The sequence below is a fragment of the Carassius carassius genome, chromosome 31, assembly GCF_963082965.1.
Source record: "Carassius carassius chromosome 31, fCarCar2.1, whole genome shotgun sequence".
NCBI lineage: Eukaryota > Metazoa > Chordata > Actinopteri > Cypriniformes > Cyprinidae > Carassius > Carassius carassius.
Genome location: NC_081785.1, coordinates 25,312,326 through 25,331,456, shown reverse-complemented (window position 1 = coordinate 25,331,456; position 19,131 = coordinate 25,312,326). Strand labels below are relative to the sequence as shown.

The following is a 19,131-nucleotide window of genomic DNA, read 5'->3' as shown; positions in this document are numbered from 1 at the left end:
TCATCCACATCGAAGGCTATATTGTCTCTTGCCAGGCACTGCGGGAAAAATGCCCTGGAATGGCGAATCCATCCTTGGAATGCCCTGATAATGGTGGCCACGGTGAACCTACTCAGGTTTGGATGGAATCGTAGTCCTGCTTCAGCCATTGTCATGCCATGGACAATGACATGGTCAATGACTGTTGCTCGCATCTCGTCCGTAATGATGGTGTGAGGTTGTCTTCCTCTCCCTCCTGGACTTTCTCCTCTCCCTTGTTGGCCTGCTCCTCTTCCTCCTCTGATTTGAACTCCTCTTCCTCGTTGGCCTGCTCCTCTTCCTCCACTGATTTGAACTCCTCTTCCTCGTTGGCCTGCTCCTCTTCTTCCATGGCCAGCTCTTCTCCCACCTCTGACTCGAATTCCTCTTCCCCTGACTCTGCCTTCATCCATTGTGTTTTTTGGAATCTTCAGCAAACTGTGCACTCTGAACTTGCTTTTATACAGCATTAGCAACAATTGTCTTCAATTTTGAGTCGTTGTGTGTAATGAATGACGCCAGGTGTGTTCATTGTGTTCAAATATTGCTGACTGTGGCAAGCATTTTGCATCACATGAGCTTTCATTTGAGAATATGAGCAGAGTTCTTTAGCAAAAAAAAATGTGTTAAGATTTATGAGAACGGAGGATTGTGTTTTGTGAATTGTGTCTTCATGTGAAATGTGTTTATGATATTGGAAAATGATGGCTAGATTTAGTAAATGTGTTTAGACAACTGGTCATTTGGTTTAGAGGATTGGCTTTTGTGTTTTAGCATTTGAGAAAAACTGTAATATGCTTAATCTATAAACTGCCATTAGTCTGTTCAGAAAGGCAGGCGAGAAGCTGTTAAATCGAAACTACTTCATTTTGAAACTGTAAAATAGTTGAGATATTAATCCCACATGAAAGATATGTTATCTGTACATTTTCATTTAGTCATTTAGCAGACGCTTTTATCCAAAAGCGACTTACAAATGAGGACAATGGAAGCAATCAAAATCAACAAAAGAGCAATGATATACAAGTGCCATAACAAGTCTCAGTTAGCTTAACACAGTACACATAGCAAGGGCATTTAAATAATATAAAAAATAAAAAGAAAACAGATAGAATAAAAAAAGAGTAGAGCAAGCTAGTGTTAGAGGTCTTTTTTTGCTTTTGTTAATTGCATAATAAATGAAAAGAAAACAGATAGAATACAACCAGATTAGAAAGCTAGTTAGATTTTTTTTAATGAATATAATTAGAATAGTGAGTGCTAAAGTTAGGAGGTCAGCCTAGCTTAAGTTAAACATAAGTGATCAGTTTTACGTGAGGTTTTTCACTCTCCAATTTCACAAAATAGGGAGAACATTAGGAGTTTAATGGTGGAGAGAAATGGGTGGAAAATAAATAATCTTTCATTCCAAATTAGTTTTTGTACCCAGAAATCTTATGTTCCTTTTCACGTGAAAATTATACTTCATGACAAACATGGATGTAAAAACTAATAGAGGATGACATGGATATATGTTTGAGTTTTTAATAATTATACAATGGTCTCATTAAGTTAGTTTTTGTCGTTGGAAAATGTGGAAGAAAATGTGGTATTGAAACAAAGTATAATGTTATGAAAGAGACCGATAGAGTTGGGACTATAGTGGGTGGATCTTGTTCAACTTCCTCCTATCACGCTGTGTTTCATCAGACCACTGCACTAGCAATGCGAGTGGCGCACGTGGACCTGCAAACTCTCCTGGCGACTTTTTGAAAAATAATAATTATTAAAAGACATGCTGAAACGATCTGCTAGATATACAGTTTCACACAGTTTACAACTATATTTCATTAGTCTTCAGTTCATTCCGAACCACAAACTGTGCTCTATGACGCTGTAAATTTGAGCTCACGCTAAATGCGGGAGCTGTCAGAGTAGTTTTCTTTAGTTTTTTTTTTAAGTTTTTTTTTAACCACTCCACATTAATTGAGATCATTATGGTGGACAAGGGTCCCCTTCTGACTTCGGCTATCATTTTTTACCTGTCCATCGGTGCAGCAATATTTCAAGTCATCGAGGAACCGAATTGGGAGACCGCAGTAAAGAATTATAAAGAAGAAAAGGAGAAAATATTGAAACAATTCCCATGTCTTACAAAGGTTGACCTGGACCGCGTTCTAAAGGTAGGATTGCCATTGTTTGAGTGACGTCAGTTCTAATAAATGTGCGAAATTTACTTGTTGCAACTCGTCTTCATGCTGGAGTGTAAACAGAAAGCTAAATGCATAGCTGTGTTTTAATAGATTTAAGTTGTAGCCCTCTGTCAGAAACCTGTGCATTGCATAGGGTTGAGATATACTAATTGTAAGTATAGGGACGACATTTATAAACTGCACATATACTACTTGCACTGGGTGGCAGAGTTAGGTTTTTGCTCTCCTGTTTATTGCACCTGTTCTTTTAACCAATTATATTGATTTTATATTTTAATTTGTAGGCATACTACTCAAGATATGTATCCTACAAATATTTCATCCACTTACACAAACACTGAATGGAGTGTTTTTGCATTTAATAACCCTAACCCCTTTTAAACTTTTTGAGGCAGCACTCAATTTTTGGCACATTATAGTACTTATAGTACTGTTTAGGGAACAGAACCCTGTTAATGTTTGATGATGATGGCAACTGCTTGAATGAAGGGAATTGTAAATGTGTCAACTTGAATTTTAGTATTTTAGAACTGGACAAAATGTGCAGGAATGCAAGGAGATGGTACATGTGTCTTTTAGAGTCATTTCATTGCTTGAAACCAGAAAAAAAGCATGTAGAAACAAGTATGTTCTCCTGTCCCATCCCCCTAATATAACTGACATTTGGTGGATTTGGGTTGCCCCAAGTGAAATGAACCTTTTCAAACTGTGGTCGCATTCACTTTTACTTCTTTTGTTCTCATTTGTTGTGAAGCATGAGGGACAGAGTGGGATGAAAGACAACTTTGTGGTGCCTCTGGCTTGCTTAGTTGGGGTCACTTCATCTACAGCGATATCGTTGACTTGATTGCAAATAAATGCACAGACACTATTTAACTGAACAGAGATGACATCACTGAATTCAATGATGAACTGCCTTTAACTGTCATTTTGCATTATTAACACAATGAATGTTAATATAACATGAATGTTAATGAATGCTAATGAATGTTGTTCAGTTGCTTTGGCGCAATGTATTTTGTTTAAAGCGCTATATAAATAAAGGTGACTTGACTTGACTTGAGGGGTTTTCACTGTGTCTGGGCTGTCAGCTGAGGAAATTGTATGCCAAATGACTCTAAAACATGACCAGGGCAGCCCTAGGACATGATTGTTACAGAAGCAGCACCTTCTGAATGCATAACTCACAAAAATGAATGATTTAAATGAGCCACAAAATTATTACGCAGTTACCAGAAATGATTATAGGGTTGTGCAATGGATCTTTTTTTTTTTTTTTGCATCAGCACAGATTCAACCTTTCACATTTATGTAATTTTGTATTTCAGTGGTTTTCACAGTTGTGGTTTTATGATTTATGAAGCAACAAGCCTTATGTTTGGACCATTTTGTTTTTAAACAATTAAACTAATCTCTTAAAAAAGGGTAAGTAGCACTGTTTTAAAGCATTTGAAACAATTCTATTAAGAACATAGAATCATTATGGAAACGTTCTGTGGTCAAATTAAGATCAAAGGCAAGTAAGGGGGGATTATAATGTGTACTTATATGAAATTTGTGCAGTTTCATACAAATGTCAGCCTTACTGTAGAAAAAGCTAAGGTTTTATGCAAGATTGTGCTTTTGTTGTTTTTATGTTTCATTGTTACTAAGATGGGCTTTTAAAGGGGTCATATGATGCTGCTAAAAAGAACATTGTTTTGTGTAGTTGGTGTAATAAAGTGTTTATGCAGTTTAAAGTTAAAAAAAAAAACATAATTTTTTCACATAATGTACATTATTGTTTCTCCTCAATGCCCCATCTTTCTGAAACACGTTGATTTTTACAAAGCTCATTGTTCTGAAAAGTGAGATGTGTTCTGATTGGTCAGCTATCCAGTGTGTTGTGATTGGCCGATTACCTATAGCGTGTGACAGAAATGTTATGCCCCTTACCATATTGTGATGCCCTGTCCAGCTAGGCCAGAGCGACTAGACAAAAACATTAAAACACATTATAAATGAGGCATTTGTTGCATCCAATGGGAACATAAATATGGATTATAATGACTTTGGGTTAAACTGTTCTGGAACAGTGTTGTAAATAGGGCTGTCACGATAACAAATTTTGCTGGACGATAAATTGTCGAAGAAATTATTGCGATAAACGATAATATTGTCGTTCTAAGACCAGTTTCAACTAATATAATGATAATGGCATAAAAACGCAGGTACACCTTTTCAAAGATCAATAAACTTTTATTTTATGGCAGTTTCATATCAAGAAATACCAACATGTTGACTTTGTGTGGCTTAAAATTTATTAATTTTCTATGTTATATTATGTTTATATGCCTGTTAGGGATGCTCATATTGACCGTTTAACCATTAACCAAATGTAAAAATTCTGACTGATAAAGGGACCATTCACATACCACGTCTTTTTTGTGCTCAAGTTCGAGCGCTTTGGAAAGAAGGATAAAACAACATGCGTGCGCGCGTGTCACTGGGCGCGTTGACATGCGCAACCACGTGCCTACAGACATATTTAGCTGAAAAAGCCAAATGAAACGAGCGAAAAGTAGGCCCATTTCAAGAGAAAGGGAAACGGAGTTACTTGCAAAATATGCTATGCGGTATTAAAATAAAGCAGTAGTACAAGTACAATGCTGTATCACTTGAGACGCAAACATCCACAAGCAAATGAAAGATGAAAGAAAATGAAAGAAAAGAAAATGAAAGAACCCAAAGGTGTCTAGGTTGGAGTCGATTAACGCATATACATGTTATGAGGAATTTTCTCCTAATAGCCCCGAAAAGAACTTAAAATTACACTTTCAGTTTTGATCGTACAGATAAGAGCAATACATCAATCGAATCTGTAAAGGGTCTACTTTTTTTGTTTACAGGCATAATAACAACAAAACTTTGTGCATTTATAAAATAAAGATAACTAACAAGGTGTGCTGCCTGCAGCCTTGATCTGCGCTGATCTTACAAACGCGTCAATTAAAATGAACTGTTACTCAGTGAATACTCACCGAAGAGACATGAGATATATATATATATATATATATATATATATATATATATATATATATATATCTATAGAAAGCCTGACATGTATACTTTTAAACTAAACAAGTGCTGCCGAAAACAAATATTCTGTGATAAAGTAATCCATATGAAAACAACACAATGTCTGTTTTTCACGTCTCCCTTCATTATCTCTAATGCGACCACGCCCCCGTGCTGAATGCGCTATTCAGATTATAATGTTTCACTGAAGTGCGCGGCTTGCATACGCCCATACAGAAATCAACGCAGCGAGACTGTTCAAGTTTTTTTTATTTTACTGTTTGCTTCGTGATGAGAGGAAGACATAATAATAATAACAAAAAGATTTGATGTGGATTACCTCAGGATTTGAGAATTGGATTTCCTCAGAAAAAAAAGAATGAAGCGCTTTATTCAGCTATATATATACTAGTTTTCACAACGTGTAAACATTTTACTGGTTAGACTTTTTCAAAACTATATTTCCTGACTAAATGTATAATCAAGTGAAACACTATGAAGTTTCAATAGTGCTGGGCGGTAAACCGGTTCATACCGAAAACCGGTGTATATTTTCGTTACGATGTTAATTGTGAATACACCGCCATACTGGTCTATTTAATTACTCAGCATTCGGAACGAACATAATACTGCGCCGCGGCCGCCACGACACTGTTTCAGATGGACCCTTTACAATCTTGCATTTCTAATAGGGCTGTGCGATTAATCGAAATCGAAATATAATCGCGATTTGAGTGTGCACAATTTCTAAATCGCTTTATAGCATGATTTTCTGCAGCCCTGACCTCCGCAGTATGTTATCTGAACCAATCAGGATGCAGCGCGCCTAAGTGGAGCGTGAGAACAAAGCAGACTGGGCATATGCCTAACTCCAGGTTCACACACTCTGTCTGTGATGCGTAGCCTTTTTTTTTTTTCGAGCCAATGTTAATGGAACATAATGTTCACACTGCACGCAGTAAAAAGATGAGAACAGAAAAGGTTATAAATAGAAAGGTGCGAAAAGATTTAATATCTTGCGCGTGAGCACAGAGAGAGTTGTGAGTGCACAGGACACAGGTTGAGTGAGAGGAAACACGTTGTAAGGCAGCGTGTATCTGAGCCTTATACAGTCTATGATCTGAGCACGCGCATCTGGTTTTGTTAACAGAGCAAAGGAAATCTGCGTGTGAGTCAGTGATGCGCAGGTTGATCCAAAATGAGCAGGTGCCTGCGGTTGCCCGCGGTTACGAGTCATCCCAAAATATTTTTCATGATATTCGGGTCGCGGCCGGTCAGGTCCATTGAAATAAAAATGGCAATTAAACCTTTGTCATTTATATAGTACTAGACACATTTTTGAAATACATAGTCCTACACTTTATTGGCTGAATAACTGGCATGAAGATGACGCACAAGCTCAGTCTGCACGTAGAGATGGAGGCGGCAAAGAAGACTGCATGGGAAGCAACGTCGCTGTTTTTGGTAAAACATGATTTTGACGATTTCATTAAGTTTAGTTTTATAGAAAACTCTTTTTAAAAGATTTTAGTTTTTTATAAAATATAGGCTATATATTACAGAAAGCTTGAAATGTCTTCTTTTAAACGAAATTATTAAAACCAATATAAATAGGCTACTATCTGATGATGTAATTCATATGAAATGTGCATTTCTCTCTGGCGTTCATGGCGAGTCTGCATTTTCAACTTCATCTTTGCAGCAACACACAAAACACCAGTTTATTACTAAACAATTAAATGACTCCTTGCATATTTTCGAACCAGCAGGCCATTCTGGGTAGAGCGAGACCCCACGAAATGAGCAAGCGGATCGGGATATTCAGAAATGCACTCTCCGCTCATGAGCTCTGATCGGAACAAACCCGAGCCTCACTGTCTGCTGAACTTGCAGAAACATAAAAATAGACATAGCCAGACTAGACTATTTTAGTACAAATTATGAGCTTACTGACGATTTTTTATAATTATTGACAAAATTATATTATATTAAGTGTTTGTTTTTTTTGCCTAGTTAGTTTTGCCCACGTTCCTATGGCCCAATGGCGCTACGATGAGCATTTAGTGCTTTTTAAAAATGCGGGTCAGGAAGCGGGTCAGGTACAATATTTTCTTTTTTTTTTTTTTGCGGTCCGAGTTGCGGGCGGGTTAGTTGAAAACATCAGTCGGGTGCGGGTTATTAATACATTGACCCGCGCATCACTGGTGCATTATTTTAATGTGCTTTCGCGTTACAATGATGCGCTCTCGTTGCTGCTTCTGAACCGCATACACATAACTTACCCTATACGCACTGCAGATGGAGTACGTGTGACCCTTGGGCAATAAATATATTAGGCAAAACATATAACATGATTGGTAAAAATGTATAGCCTGAATGCACTGTAAGTCGCTTTGGATAAAAGCGTCTGCTAAATGCATAAATTTAATTTAATTTAATTTATAACACCTGAGGCACCGCTAAAGTGAGCTCTATGACCAATGCATGGCAAAAAAATAAATAAAAATTCCCTGTGAACGGTTTTATTTCATTTTTTTAATTTTTTTTCCATATGTCTAGACATTTAGTTTGACATCTTTACTTAGTGATTATTTTGACTTACGTCTGTTCTAGAGACATTTGATAAAGCTCGCATTGGTTTTCTTTTGGAAATATGTTTAAAATGTATACTGAATGCATTTATGACTGTAAAGCATGTCTGTGTGTGTCAAAATGGTGATTAAAATCGAAATTGCAAAATTGATCAAAAAATTTTGAAAGGTTTTTTTTGTCCATATCGCACAGCCCTAATTTCTAAGCAGCGACTGCGAGGCGTGGTGAGGGTACACACAGCAGTGCTCTGGTGTTACATTATAACGCCTGTTTCACATAGTCCGTCTGCAGTGCGTATTAACAGATTCCAGCTGCACGAGATGCGGTGCAACGAGATACGTTGTCTGTAGCAGTTCAGCGATTGTTAACGTACGGAGTTTCTGTCTGTGTTGTTTTAATTTTAAATATTTTAACAAGAAAAGAAGGCTAATTATTGTGTTTAAATGTTTTGCCGCTTGCTTGAGCAGCCTATTATACAAACCTAGAAGTAAAATGCATGAATAATGCGTTGTTTATATTTGAGTTTAAAGCAATGTCTATATGAAAGATTGTTACTGTTCTGTGATAAAAGACTTGCAATGCTGAAAAAAAAAAAAAAAAAAAAATAAATATATATATATATATATATATATATATATATTTACATTATATGAAATCAAAACAATGAACAAATTTGTGGACTAAACCGACGCGGATCAGTAGTGGACTGCAAACGCGTCCTTTGTGAAAGTACAATGAGTCCGTGCTGCGAACTGCATATGCACTGCAGGCAGATTATGTGTGAAACAGGTGTTACAACCAAAGCCTGTTCTGTTGTTTGGAGGTTTTTTGGTTTCCAAAAATCAGACGTCGACCAAACATCCATTTTATGTAAGTGCTGTCGGGCTAAAATTGTCGCCAATTGCTCCAGCACCTTAGCCGCAAGCACGTCTTGGTATATCAACCAGCAGAAAATGCATTGTACACCTGATTATGCATAAAAAAACGACATAAACCGATATAATTTTGACAAAAAATACGTGATATGCATTTTTGGTCAAACCGCCCAGCATCAATAACAATATACACTACTATACCATTCAAAAGCTTGATGTAAATAATATAAATGTAACAAGTAAATGTAACAAAAGTAACAAACAATTCTGTTCTTACAATTTATCCCCCCCCCCCCCCCAAAAAAAAAAAAACCTGGAAAAATATTCTTAGCTTTTTTCAACATTAATAATAAGAATATTATTAAAAAAAATATATGTATATATGTTTTTTTGGGTTTTTTTTTGTAGAAAATCAGATTGTTAAAAGGATTTCTGAAGGATTGTTGTGACTGGAGTAATGATGCAAAAAAAAAATCAGCTTTCAAAGTCAGCTTTGATTGTTCCTAATAAATAAACTGTTTAACTGAACTCGCAAGTGAATATTAGATTATGTTGTGGGATGATTAAATATAATGTAAATAAACTACAAACATAACATTATACAAATTTATTTAGTCCTCACATTCTTGTAACTCTTCCCCTCTCAGTAACACACCTGACTGAAAGGCTCATTATGCACCTCATTATGCAGGCCTTTGTCTTCTCAGGTGTAAATCACATTGATATTCATGTTTGGTTGACGCCTACTCGCATATGACTTTTAACAGCAAAAAGTATCTTAGAAAATTTAAATATATTGTTTTCTGTAAGTGAGAAAACAATATTATTTTCACTAGTGATGCACCGAAATGAAAATTCTGCGCCGAAACGAAACTTAGGATTTTTGAAAATTTAGGATGCACTTGGCCGAAAACCGAAACTGAAGCCGAAAATGGCTTCTTTTAAAAACGTATATATATATTGCTTGGATTTAATGGATCTGAATTGAAAAATCACAATATAATAATCAAACTTTTATTAACAGTTACATAACAAAACATAAAATATTTTTTACAATAAATATAAATAATAATTATTCTTTAAGTTTTATGTTCCATCAAATAAAATAGTTTTTTAAAAATTGTGCAAAAAAATCCACAATTTTGGAGATTTTTGCAGAACAAATGTCCCGGAAGTTCCGGGAGTCTCCCGCATATTGAAAGCGGCTCCCTGAGACCCGCAAATTAGTTACAATCTCCCGGAATCTAGACCGAGCGAGCAAAAGCGCGCATGCGAAACAGATACTGTGTTTCAAACCGTGTAGCGCACGCACGGCAGAGAGGGAGGGGGAGCGAGAGACCTTGCGTGTGTGTGCTAATGTGTGCGTGTGTGCGAAGCGCATGTAAGACAGATAGCATCCTGATTGGCCTGTTTCTGCAAATCAACCAATCAATTGTCAGTGTGGGCGGGCTTTTATCTCTTGTCCCGAACAAAATTAATCAGTTATGTCTATCTAGAAACAGGAGCACCATTGCAGAGGGAGAGTGCCACAAAACAAAAAAAGTATAAGACACATTTTACGGCAGACTACACGAAAGTGTACTCCTGTCTTATAGGTGTCAAACATAATGACAGTCTTGCCATTGCCCATGGAGGGTTATATGATTGCAAAAGGCATGTTGAGATGAGTTGACAAGTTTAATTTCATCTGCATATTATTCAGGTTAGTTGCCAAGGCTACTAGGGGGGGATGTGGGGGTTTCACTCCCTGAAATGACTTTTTGCAGGTTGGGATGTCTGCAACATCAATGAAAAACATCACTGAAGGCTACATTGATATTATGCACTAATAGGCTCTGTGTGTGTGTGTGTGTGTGTGTCAGAACCTGCAGTTGCTGTGTGACGCGCGTTCGCTGCGAGCGTATAGTGACGAGCTGGACGCGCTCCGAGAGAAGGCCGTTAAAATCGATTCCCTGTTTTCGTTTTCGAAACTTGTGTTGGTTGGTCCGATCGATTGTGCAGCTTTTGTGACAAGCTTTTTTTGATTGTGACAGCCCTTTGACATGCTTAATCTTTGATAGGCAGACGCGTGATAACCGCTCGACCGTGAGTGAAACCTAAGCGCTTGCTCACGGATGGGAGGGGCGGGTGACATTCATTTTCGGGTTACGTTTTCGGCTGTTTTTTTTATTTCGGCCCGAAACCGATAATGCCATTTCGGCCGAAAATTTTCGGCGGCCGAAATTTCGGTGCACCCCTAATTTTCACATAATTTAGAAAAATTCTAGGCTACAAGCTCCAGTTCTCAAAAGTCCCGGGAACCAATATTCTGTACAGTAGGTAGACATCCAAAAGGCCCCTTTTACCGCCGCACATACTGCCGCCATGGCGTCTGTAAAGTGCATTTGCAGCTTTTGACCGCTGAGTGGCGCTTTATCCACAAGTTATCAAACAAGCGCATCACATCACATTTAAAAGGTGTGCAGTATTATTTATATTATATGAATTATTTATTTATATTATTCAAAAGAAATTGTGGTTTACTTTAATTCAGTAACGTGCGGTGAAATCTTGTCATGGGTAGGCTGCGACCTATCAATGTGTGGAATATATGTTCATATATTCATTCAGTTAATTTAGCAACCCAAGTTCATTTTAGGCATCATCAGATCGCTGCCTGCATTCAGCAAAGTCAGTCATGTGAGGCTAATGCACAATCAAATATAATAATCAAATTAATGGACACATCTATCTTATGACTTATACAACAAACAAATGTTTTGTGCGGGACACAGAGAAGGAGGCGGCGCGGCAGCCTAGTCACTCCATCAAAATGCGCAAACGCGCACAGACAGCCACGGCGCGCACACACACACACACTTTTGGTCTGGTGACGGCGCACCAGGCTACAGTCAGAAAACATTGCGTCAGCAGTACAGCTTTAAAGTACAAAAACAGCTTATTCGCTCCTACAAACTGCTAGGCGCACACACCGACACGCAAGTATACTAGATGCTAGTATTCGGGGAAGCGCGCGGATTGAGTGAGAGGGAGTAGATCACGTGACATGAAGCAAGCTCGGTCTCTGCCTTAATGTTGATAATTAAAGACAGCATGAGAACTGACTGCCCATGCGCAAATCTACATAAACTACGTTCTATGGACCAAAGAGGCACCGCTCACCTCTGCCTCAATGGCCATGGCTTTTGAATTTCCTGCATGAAACAACGGTTTTTAGGAGCAAACAATGGCAAAATGAGTATATTATGTGTATTCCTGAAAATTCTTGTTACAAAAAATAATATTTGGAATAAAATTAATGCAATTAATAATAATGTGGTGAATTAATAAAGCTCTTGGAATTAATAAATGTAATGTCAGCATTTCCTTTGGTGAGGCACTGCCTACCCTGCCTACCCTGACCGCACGTCCCTGCTTAAATTGTGGTTACGAGCATTGCTGCAGGTTGCTTTTGGCGGATATGCTGTGCTTGTGCTGTGGCGGTCATCTTCATTTCGTCGGGTGAAACATCTCTCTCAATCCCAGCTGTCTGTCTGTGAGCAGAGCAGAGCAGTAACAACTTCTCCTCCGCGCTCTAAGCATCAGCTCCGCGCGCACTGATACCAGAAACACCTCTCCGCCTTCACTCCGTGGCCAAAATAATTCAGTATGTTTGAAATGTTATGTTCATAACGTAGCTGTAACAATGTTCGTTGTGTAGGAAGGAAGACGGCGGGGTCGGCTGTGACTACTGACTGCTTTTTTATAAATTCAAAAACAAAAAGTGGGCAAAACAGGCACCAACAAAAGACAAAACCATCAATATCAATTCAGTAGAAGTGTGCAGCCAGCAGTCCTTCTCTCTCTCTCCCCTGCTCCTGTTTCTTCTGGTGTTTTATACTCTCTCCACGCTAGGGATATGCCGGTATCAAATTTTCCTGTTGCGGTTAATTGATAATGCTTTTATCACGGTATATGGTATTATCACAATATTGAAAATTTGATTTAAAAAAGTGGTCATAATACAGTATAACAGGTTAAATAACTTTTTTCTTATAACAAAAATAACTAAACATTTAAAACAAAGCAATACAGAAAAATATATAAAAGTTAAATGTTTTACACATTAAAGTGCAAAAGAACTATAAAAACCAATAGGTATCACTTTACAGTAAGACCTCATTAGTTAACCTTAGTTAATGCATTAACATTCAAGGTAAGGCAAGTTTATTTATAGCACATTTCGTACACAATGGTAATTCAAAAAGAAATTTAAAAAAGTAATGAAGAAAAATAATCAGAAAAATTAAAAGCAATTTAAGAACTTGAAAATGAAAATGGTTTAAAATTGACTTAAAATGAATTTAAGACAGTTTAAAAATAGAAAATGATTTTACATAAAATACAGTGCAATACATAAAATATAGGGTAATCAGTTCGGACATCACATAGTGCTCATTCAATAAATGCACAGCTAAACAATGAGCAATAGCTACATTTGCTATAGATGTTATTAATCTTTGTAAAAAATACAAGTCTTAGTTCATGTTAGCTCATTAAATAACACAGTTGCAACTTTCAATTTTAACAATGTGTTATTAAATATTGGCATATCTAAGATTAGTGAATGTTCAGAATAGTTTTTTCATTGGCAGTTTGTTAACTAATGAAGCCATAATGTAAAGTGTGAATGAACAATAAAAGATCTAAACACTTTCACACAATATCTAAGGCATTTGTAGTCCAGATTAAAAAAAAATAAAAAATGAATGTTTGAAGATAAATCGCCTATTAAGTCTAAATATTTCAGTAGTTGGCTCTGTAATAAACACCATAGGGAAAACACAAATCTGAATGGTTATTTCAGATAATTTTTATGTTTACAGGGTAAGGGCTGCATTTAGCGCCTTCTGCTGTCAGAGAGTGAATGTGCTTTCATTCAGCGCGTCTCTCACGTGTTCCTCCATGTGCTTCTCATGCGCGCTTGTTCACATCAGAGCGCATGCGCTCTTTCAAGCAGCATACAGCAATGTTGTGCATTTTAAGCAGCTGATGGGAATAATATTCTTAAAATGCATTCTAAATTCTTAATAATTTGTAATGTATATTTATTCATGGTATTTAGAAGTGCCGATGATAACAATATTGTGCATATTAATCAGCGCAATATATTGCATAACCGAATACCGGCACAAGTCTACTCCATGCCAATTACTGCAACAAGAGACAGGTGTTCATTATTTGCACTTAACCCACTCACTCACCGCGTGTCTCCTGATGCTCTCTCCCGCTGAAGGGTTCGCTAAACCACGTCCCCCCCTTGGCACAGTAGCCTATATAAAAAAATAACAGGAGAGTTTCAAAGTGGCTTAGGCTATTGTGTGTAAACTTTTTTTCCCTACCACATGCCAAACTAATAACATTGTAAGCATTAAATCTTTAATTGCTGCTTTCTGCTGTGCAACTTTTTTTGTGAGGAAAATAACAGTACATTTTTGTCAGTTATTTTATCTAAACAGATCGATTAGGCCATCCTTAAAAATATTCTTGTTTGCCGTAACCCGACCGACCCTGTCAATTTAGCACAGACTCAATTTATTTATTTTTTTTGCTTTTTTAGTCTGACCGACTTGCCGATTGTAAATTTGCGTTAAGACCGACCAATTATTTTTTTACTCTTCAAGCAACTAATACAAACGCAATAAAATACTATTAATTATATTTAAGTATTGTAAATACATAAATTGCCTTGGCCTACTAACAAATGAGGCTATCTTCTTTAATTAAAAAACCCTTGAAGTCATCTGTGTTTACACGGATGTAACACTGTGGCCTGTGCGTTCGCTTCGTCTCATACTCTCACTCACTGTCAGAGTCAACGGTTCGCGCTTGGTAATGATGGCTGCGGCTGCAGTAAACTAAATGTCCGCGGTCACTGTTCAAAGTCATACGGGTTCGGGCACCATAATACATCTAAAAAAATTAATTAAAACAGCTCGACAACGCTTTAACTTGGCACAAAGTTCTGGAAAAACTGTGCCCAGATCTTTTCCCATCCCTTCTCCTCTCTAGTCTAGTCTAAAACCGTGTCCGTGTCGACTGTCACTTTATGTGCGAAAATCTATTGCACGAATCAAGCACGAATCAACCAACACAAGTTTCGAAAACGAAAATAAGAAAATGATTTTAACGACCTTTTCTCGAAGCACGTCCAGGTTTTTTTTTTTTTTTTAACAGGCGTCACACAGCAACTGCAGCTTCGGACAAACACGCATAACAGCAAATAATACTTCTGCACACTGTTTCTCTTTTAACAACAGAAATGTGAATTCAGACGGTATTCAGTCTCATACAGTTTCGAATTGTATTCGAATTTTACATTCATAATTTCAGTTAGGATGAAGAAAAGCTATTATTAATTATTATTATTAATTAAGTTGCTTAAAGAACTATAAACAAAACAGCATCATGTATACATGCATTGTTAAATAAATAAAAAGGGCGGAAAACCAGTCACACAGGATACATTTTTTCATTTAAAAACATGAGATGCTGAAATATGCGTTCTGTGGAAACGGCTTGGTTTCAGTTTTGATGTAAACAAGATGATCTCTACATTTTTTTTTTTTTAAGTGGCTTCAACTGGATAGGCCAACATAACCTTATAATGCAATGACACATATATTGTCATTGCATCTCGTGCGCGTACACGAGGTGAAAGATGAGAAAGCAGATACTGCGTGTCGAGCTCGTCTGCCTTTGAAAGTTGTGTAGAAACAGCTGTGCGCGCGGCAAGATGGAATGGAACACGTACCGGGGCTCATAAGGCAGCTTCCTTAATGCACACCTAAAATTCATATGCGCATTCGAAAGTGGATTTTTATTTTAAGTTCGACGAATATTCGAAAAAATATTTTATTTGATAGCCTAAGAAAATCGCCTATGCGGTTTTTTTGTTGTTGTTGAAATTTAATTGTAAACACAGCCATGTTGAAGCCTGCAGTAAATGTTTTGCATTTTGGCAGTCCACTTATTTATTTATTTTTTTGCTTATTGTTTTTCGAAAATGTTGGCACTCCTGTTTGTCATTTTGCACTTAACTTCACGCCAATAAATCATCATCATCAAATCATCAGAAATATTGGTCTTTACCAATATATTGAATCTTTACATTCCTCCTGCCTGTTGTCCGTGGATTTACCTATATTTGGTGTTATTTGCCGTATAAAACTTTAGACATGCAAAATCGATTTTACAATCGATTCAATGAACACTTGTCACTCAAATCAAACAAAAGTGAAAACCCAAGAAAGCAAAGTAAACGGTCTCTCATTTGTAGGTTGCATTGATACGTAACGGTGGATGCAAGTAAAACAGTACCTCATTTTTTTTCTCACCTGAAATTCATGCAATAAACATGTTTTTGACAAAGATTTAAATTTGTTTGTGGTCTATATAGCCTGCATCAAAATGAGGTTTGCAATGATGCGCCCGAAGGCATGGGTTGAAGACCCAGTCAGTGACGTCACGATATCCTAATTTGTTTAAATTCATACTGACGTCATCACCATCACAAAAAATTTACTTTTTTTTTTTACATTGAAACTTGAAAAAAAAAATTTGACCGACCTACCGACCCTTTTTTTTTTTTTTAATTACTGTTACTGCAAACCAAAATATTTTTAAGGATGGTCTTAATGTAGGCTAGTAAAACACTGTAAGATTAAGTCGATTAACGCATATACGTGTTATGAGTCATTTTCTCCTGATAACCCTGTAAAGAACTTAAATTACACTTTCAGTTTTAATCGTACAGATAAGAGCAATACATCAATCGAATCTGTAAAGGGTCTACTTTTTTTTGGATACAGACATAATAACAACAAAACTTTGTGCACTTATAAAATAAAGATAACAAACAAGGTGTGCTGTCTGCAGTATTTGTCTGCGCTGATCTTCATTTACAAACAGGTCATTAAAATGAATTGTAACTCCTTGAATACTCAACGAAGAGACATGAGAGCGATATCTATAGAAAGCTTGACATGTCTACTTTTAAAATAAACAAGTGCTGCCGAAAACAAATATTCTGTGATTCTGTGGGGAAGTCGTGGCCTAAAGGTCAGAGAGTCGGACTCCCAATCGAAAGGTTGTGAGTTCGAGTCCCGGGCCGGCAGGAATTGTGGGTGGGGGGAGTGCATGTACAGTTCTCTCTCCACCCTCAATACCACGACTTAGGTGCCCTTGAGCAAGGCATCGAACCCCCAACTGCTCCCCGGGCGCCGCAGCATAAATGGCTGCCCACTGCTCCGGGTGTGTGCTCACAGTGTGTGTGTTCACTGCTCTGTGTGTGTGCATTTCGGATGGGTTAAATGCAGAGCACAAATTCTGAGTATGGGTTACCATACTTGGCAGAATGTCACTTCACTTCACTTCACTTCACTTCACTAAAGTAATCCATATGAAAACAACGCGATGTCCGTTTTTCACGTCTCCCTTCATTATATCTAATGTGACCATGCCCCCGCGCTGAACTCTCTATTCAGATTCAAACTGAAGCGTGCAGCTTGAAGACACCCACACAGAAGAAAAAGCAGCCAGACTGTTCAAGTTTTTATTTTACTGTTTGCTTCGCGATGAGAGGAATAAGACAATTCACCCCAAAGAGATGCAATGTGGTTGAGGATTTGAGAAATAGATTTCCTCAGAAAAAAAAAGAATGAAGCAATTTATTCAGCAGAGATCATAAACATGAGTAAGTCTCTTTTTATTCATTTATATACTTGTACTAGTTTTCACATAACGAGTAAACATTTTACTAGTTAGACTTTTTCCAAACTATAATTCCTGACTAAATGTATAATCAAGTGAAATATTATGAAGTTTCAATAACAATATACAATACTGTACCATTCAAAAGCTTGATGTAACAAATAAATGTAACCGTAACAAATGTAACAAAAAATGGTGTTCTTTTAATTTATCCCCCCTAAAATACTTGATAAATATTGTCAGCTCTTTTCAACATTAATAATAATAATAATAATGATAATAATAATAACAATAAATGTTTTTTTTTTTTTTGTAGAAAATGAGATTGTTAAAAGGATTTCTGAAGGATTGTGTGACTGGAGTAATGATGCAAAAAAAATTAGTTTGAAAGTCAACTTTGATTGTTCCTAATAAACTGTTTAACTGCTCCCCCAAGTGGATATTAAATTATGTTGTGGGATAATTAAATATATTCTAAATAAACTACAAACATAACATTATATAGATTTATTTTATTCTCACATTCTTTCTTGTAACTCTTTCCCTCTCAGTGACACAGCTGACTGAAAGGCTCATTATGCAGGCCTTTGTCTTATCAGGTGTAAATCATAATGATATACATGATAGTTGACGCCTACTTGCATATGACTTTTACCAACAAAAAGTGTCTTGGAAAATTTAAATCAATATATTGTTTTCTGTAGGGCTGGGTATTCGGTGCCAATTTCGATACCTCAGTTTCGATACCGGTTCCTAACGATACTTTTTTCGATACCATATGTTTTAAAATCCATTTCAACATCAACACAAATACATTAAACACAAAACTTTTATTTTTCACCTTAATTAAAACAAATTCACACTCAGGATAACATTATTAATGCAACTGGTTGTGCTGTTTAGATAGGGGTGCGCCAGCAGACACTCAGGATTGGTATCAATGCTTACTTGGACAAAATTAACAAAAAAAAAAAGAGAAACCTTTTTGCCACAACATGAACATATAAATAAATAAATAAATAAATAAATGATATTGTGTACAGACTAATATTGAACCAACTAAAATGCAAAGGAATGTAAAAAAAAAAAAACCTTTTAAGTGCAAAATCATACTGTATTTGTAGCAAACCTTTAACAACAAACCCTGTGACTGCTCATGGGGATGCATTCGGTTTAAGTAGTGAAATTCAGGGGCGGACTAGGACCAAAAAGTGACCCTGGACTTTCTGGCCCACAGCAGCCCACCACATCATAACGCAAATGCCCCTGTTTTGATGTCATTTATTAATTTAATATTTAAGTATACAGTTTGGGGATTTTAACCAATAGGGCAACTGATTCTCCGTTGAAAAAAAAAAAGAACAGCAGCTGTTCATTTAGCGACTCCTAGTGAGCGATACATACTCATCAAGACACAAACATTCTGCTAGAACTCACACTTTGCATTCAGTTAGCAGATCCATATGAATCATGCATGAAATAGAAGTTTATAAAGTCAAACGATAGCTTTATGTGCTTTACAGATGAACTTAAAGTCTTTATTCATTCGAGATGTTCAATAATAGATAATCTTTGGCTCGGTAATACAAGTTCATGATCCGATTAGTGAACAGGTGAGTCTTTTGAGTCAATCTTTTAAGATAATC

General features: G+C 36.8%; 1 protein-coding gene across 1 annotated transcript in view; it reads left to right on the top strand.

Moving 5' to 3' along the window:
• The first annotated feature begins 1,598 nt into the window (after positions 1 to 1,598).
• Positions 1,599 to 19,131, top strand: part of LOC132111807 (potassium channel subfamily K member 5-like) — a 139,052-nt gene continuing 121,519 nt past the window's right edge. Inside the window, exon 1 of the mRNA XM_059519412.1 lies at positions 1,599 to 2,180. Within this exon, the coding sequence (XP_059375395.1) occupies positions 1,995 to 2,180 (186 nt within the window). The 5' untranslated portion in view covers positions 1,599 to 1,994. The remainder of the gene's footprint in view (positions 2,181 to 19,131) is intronic.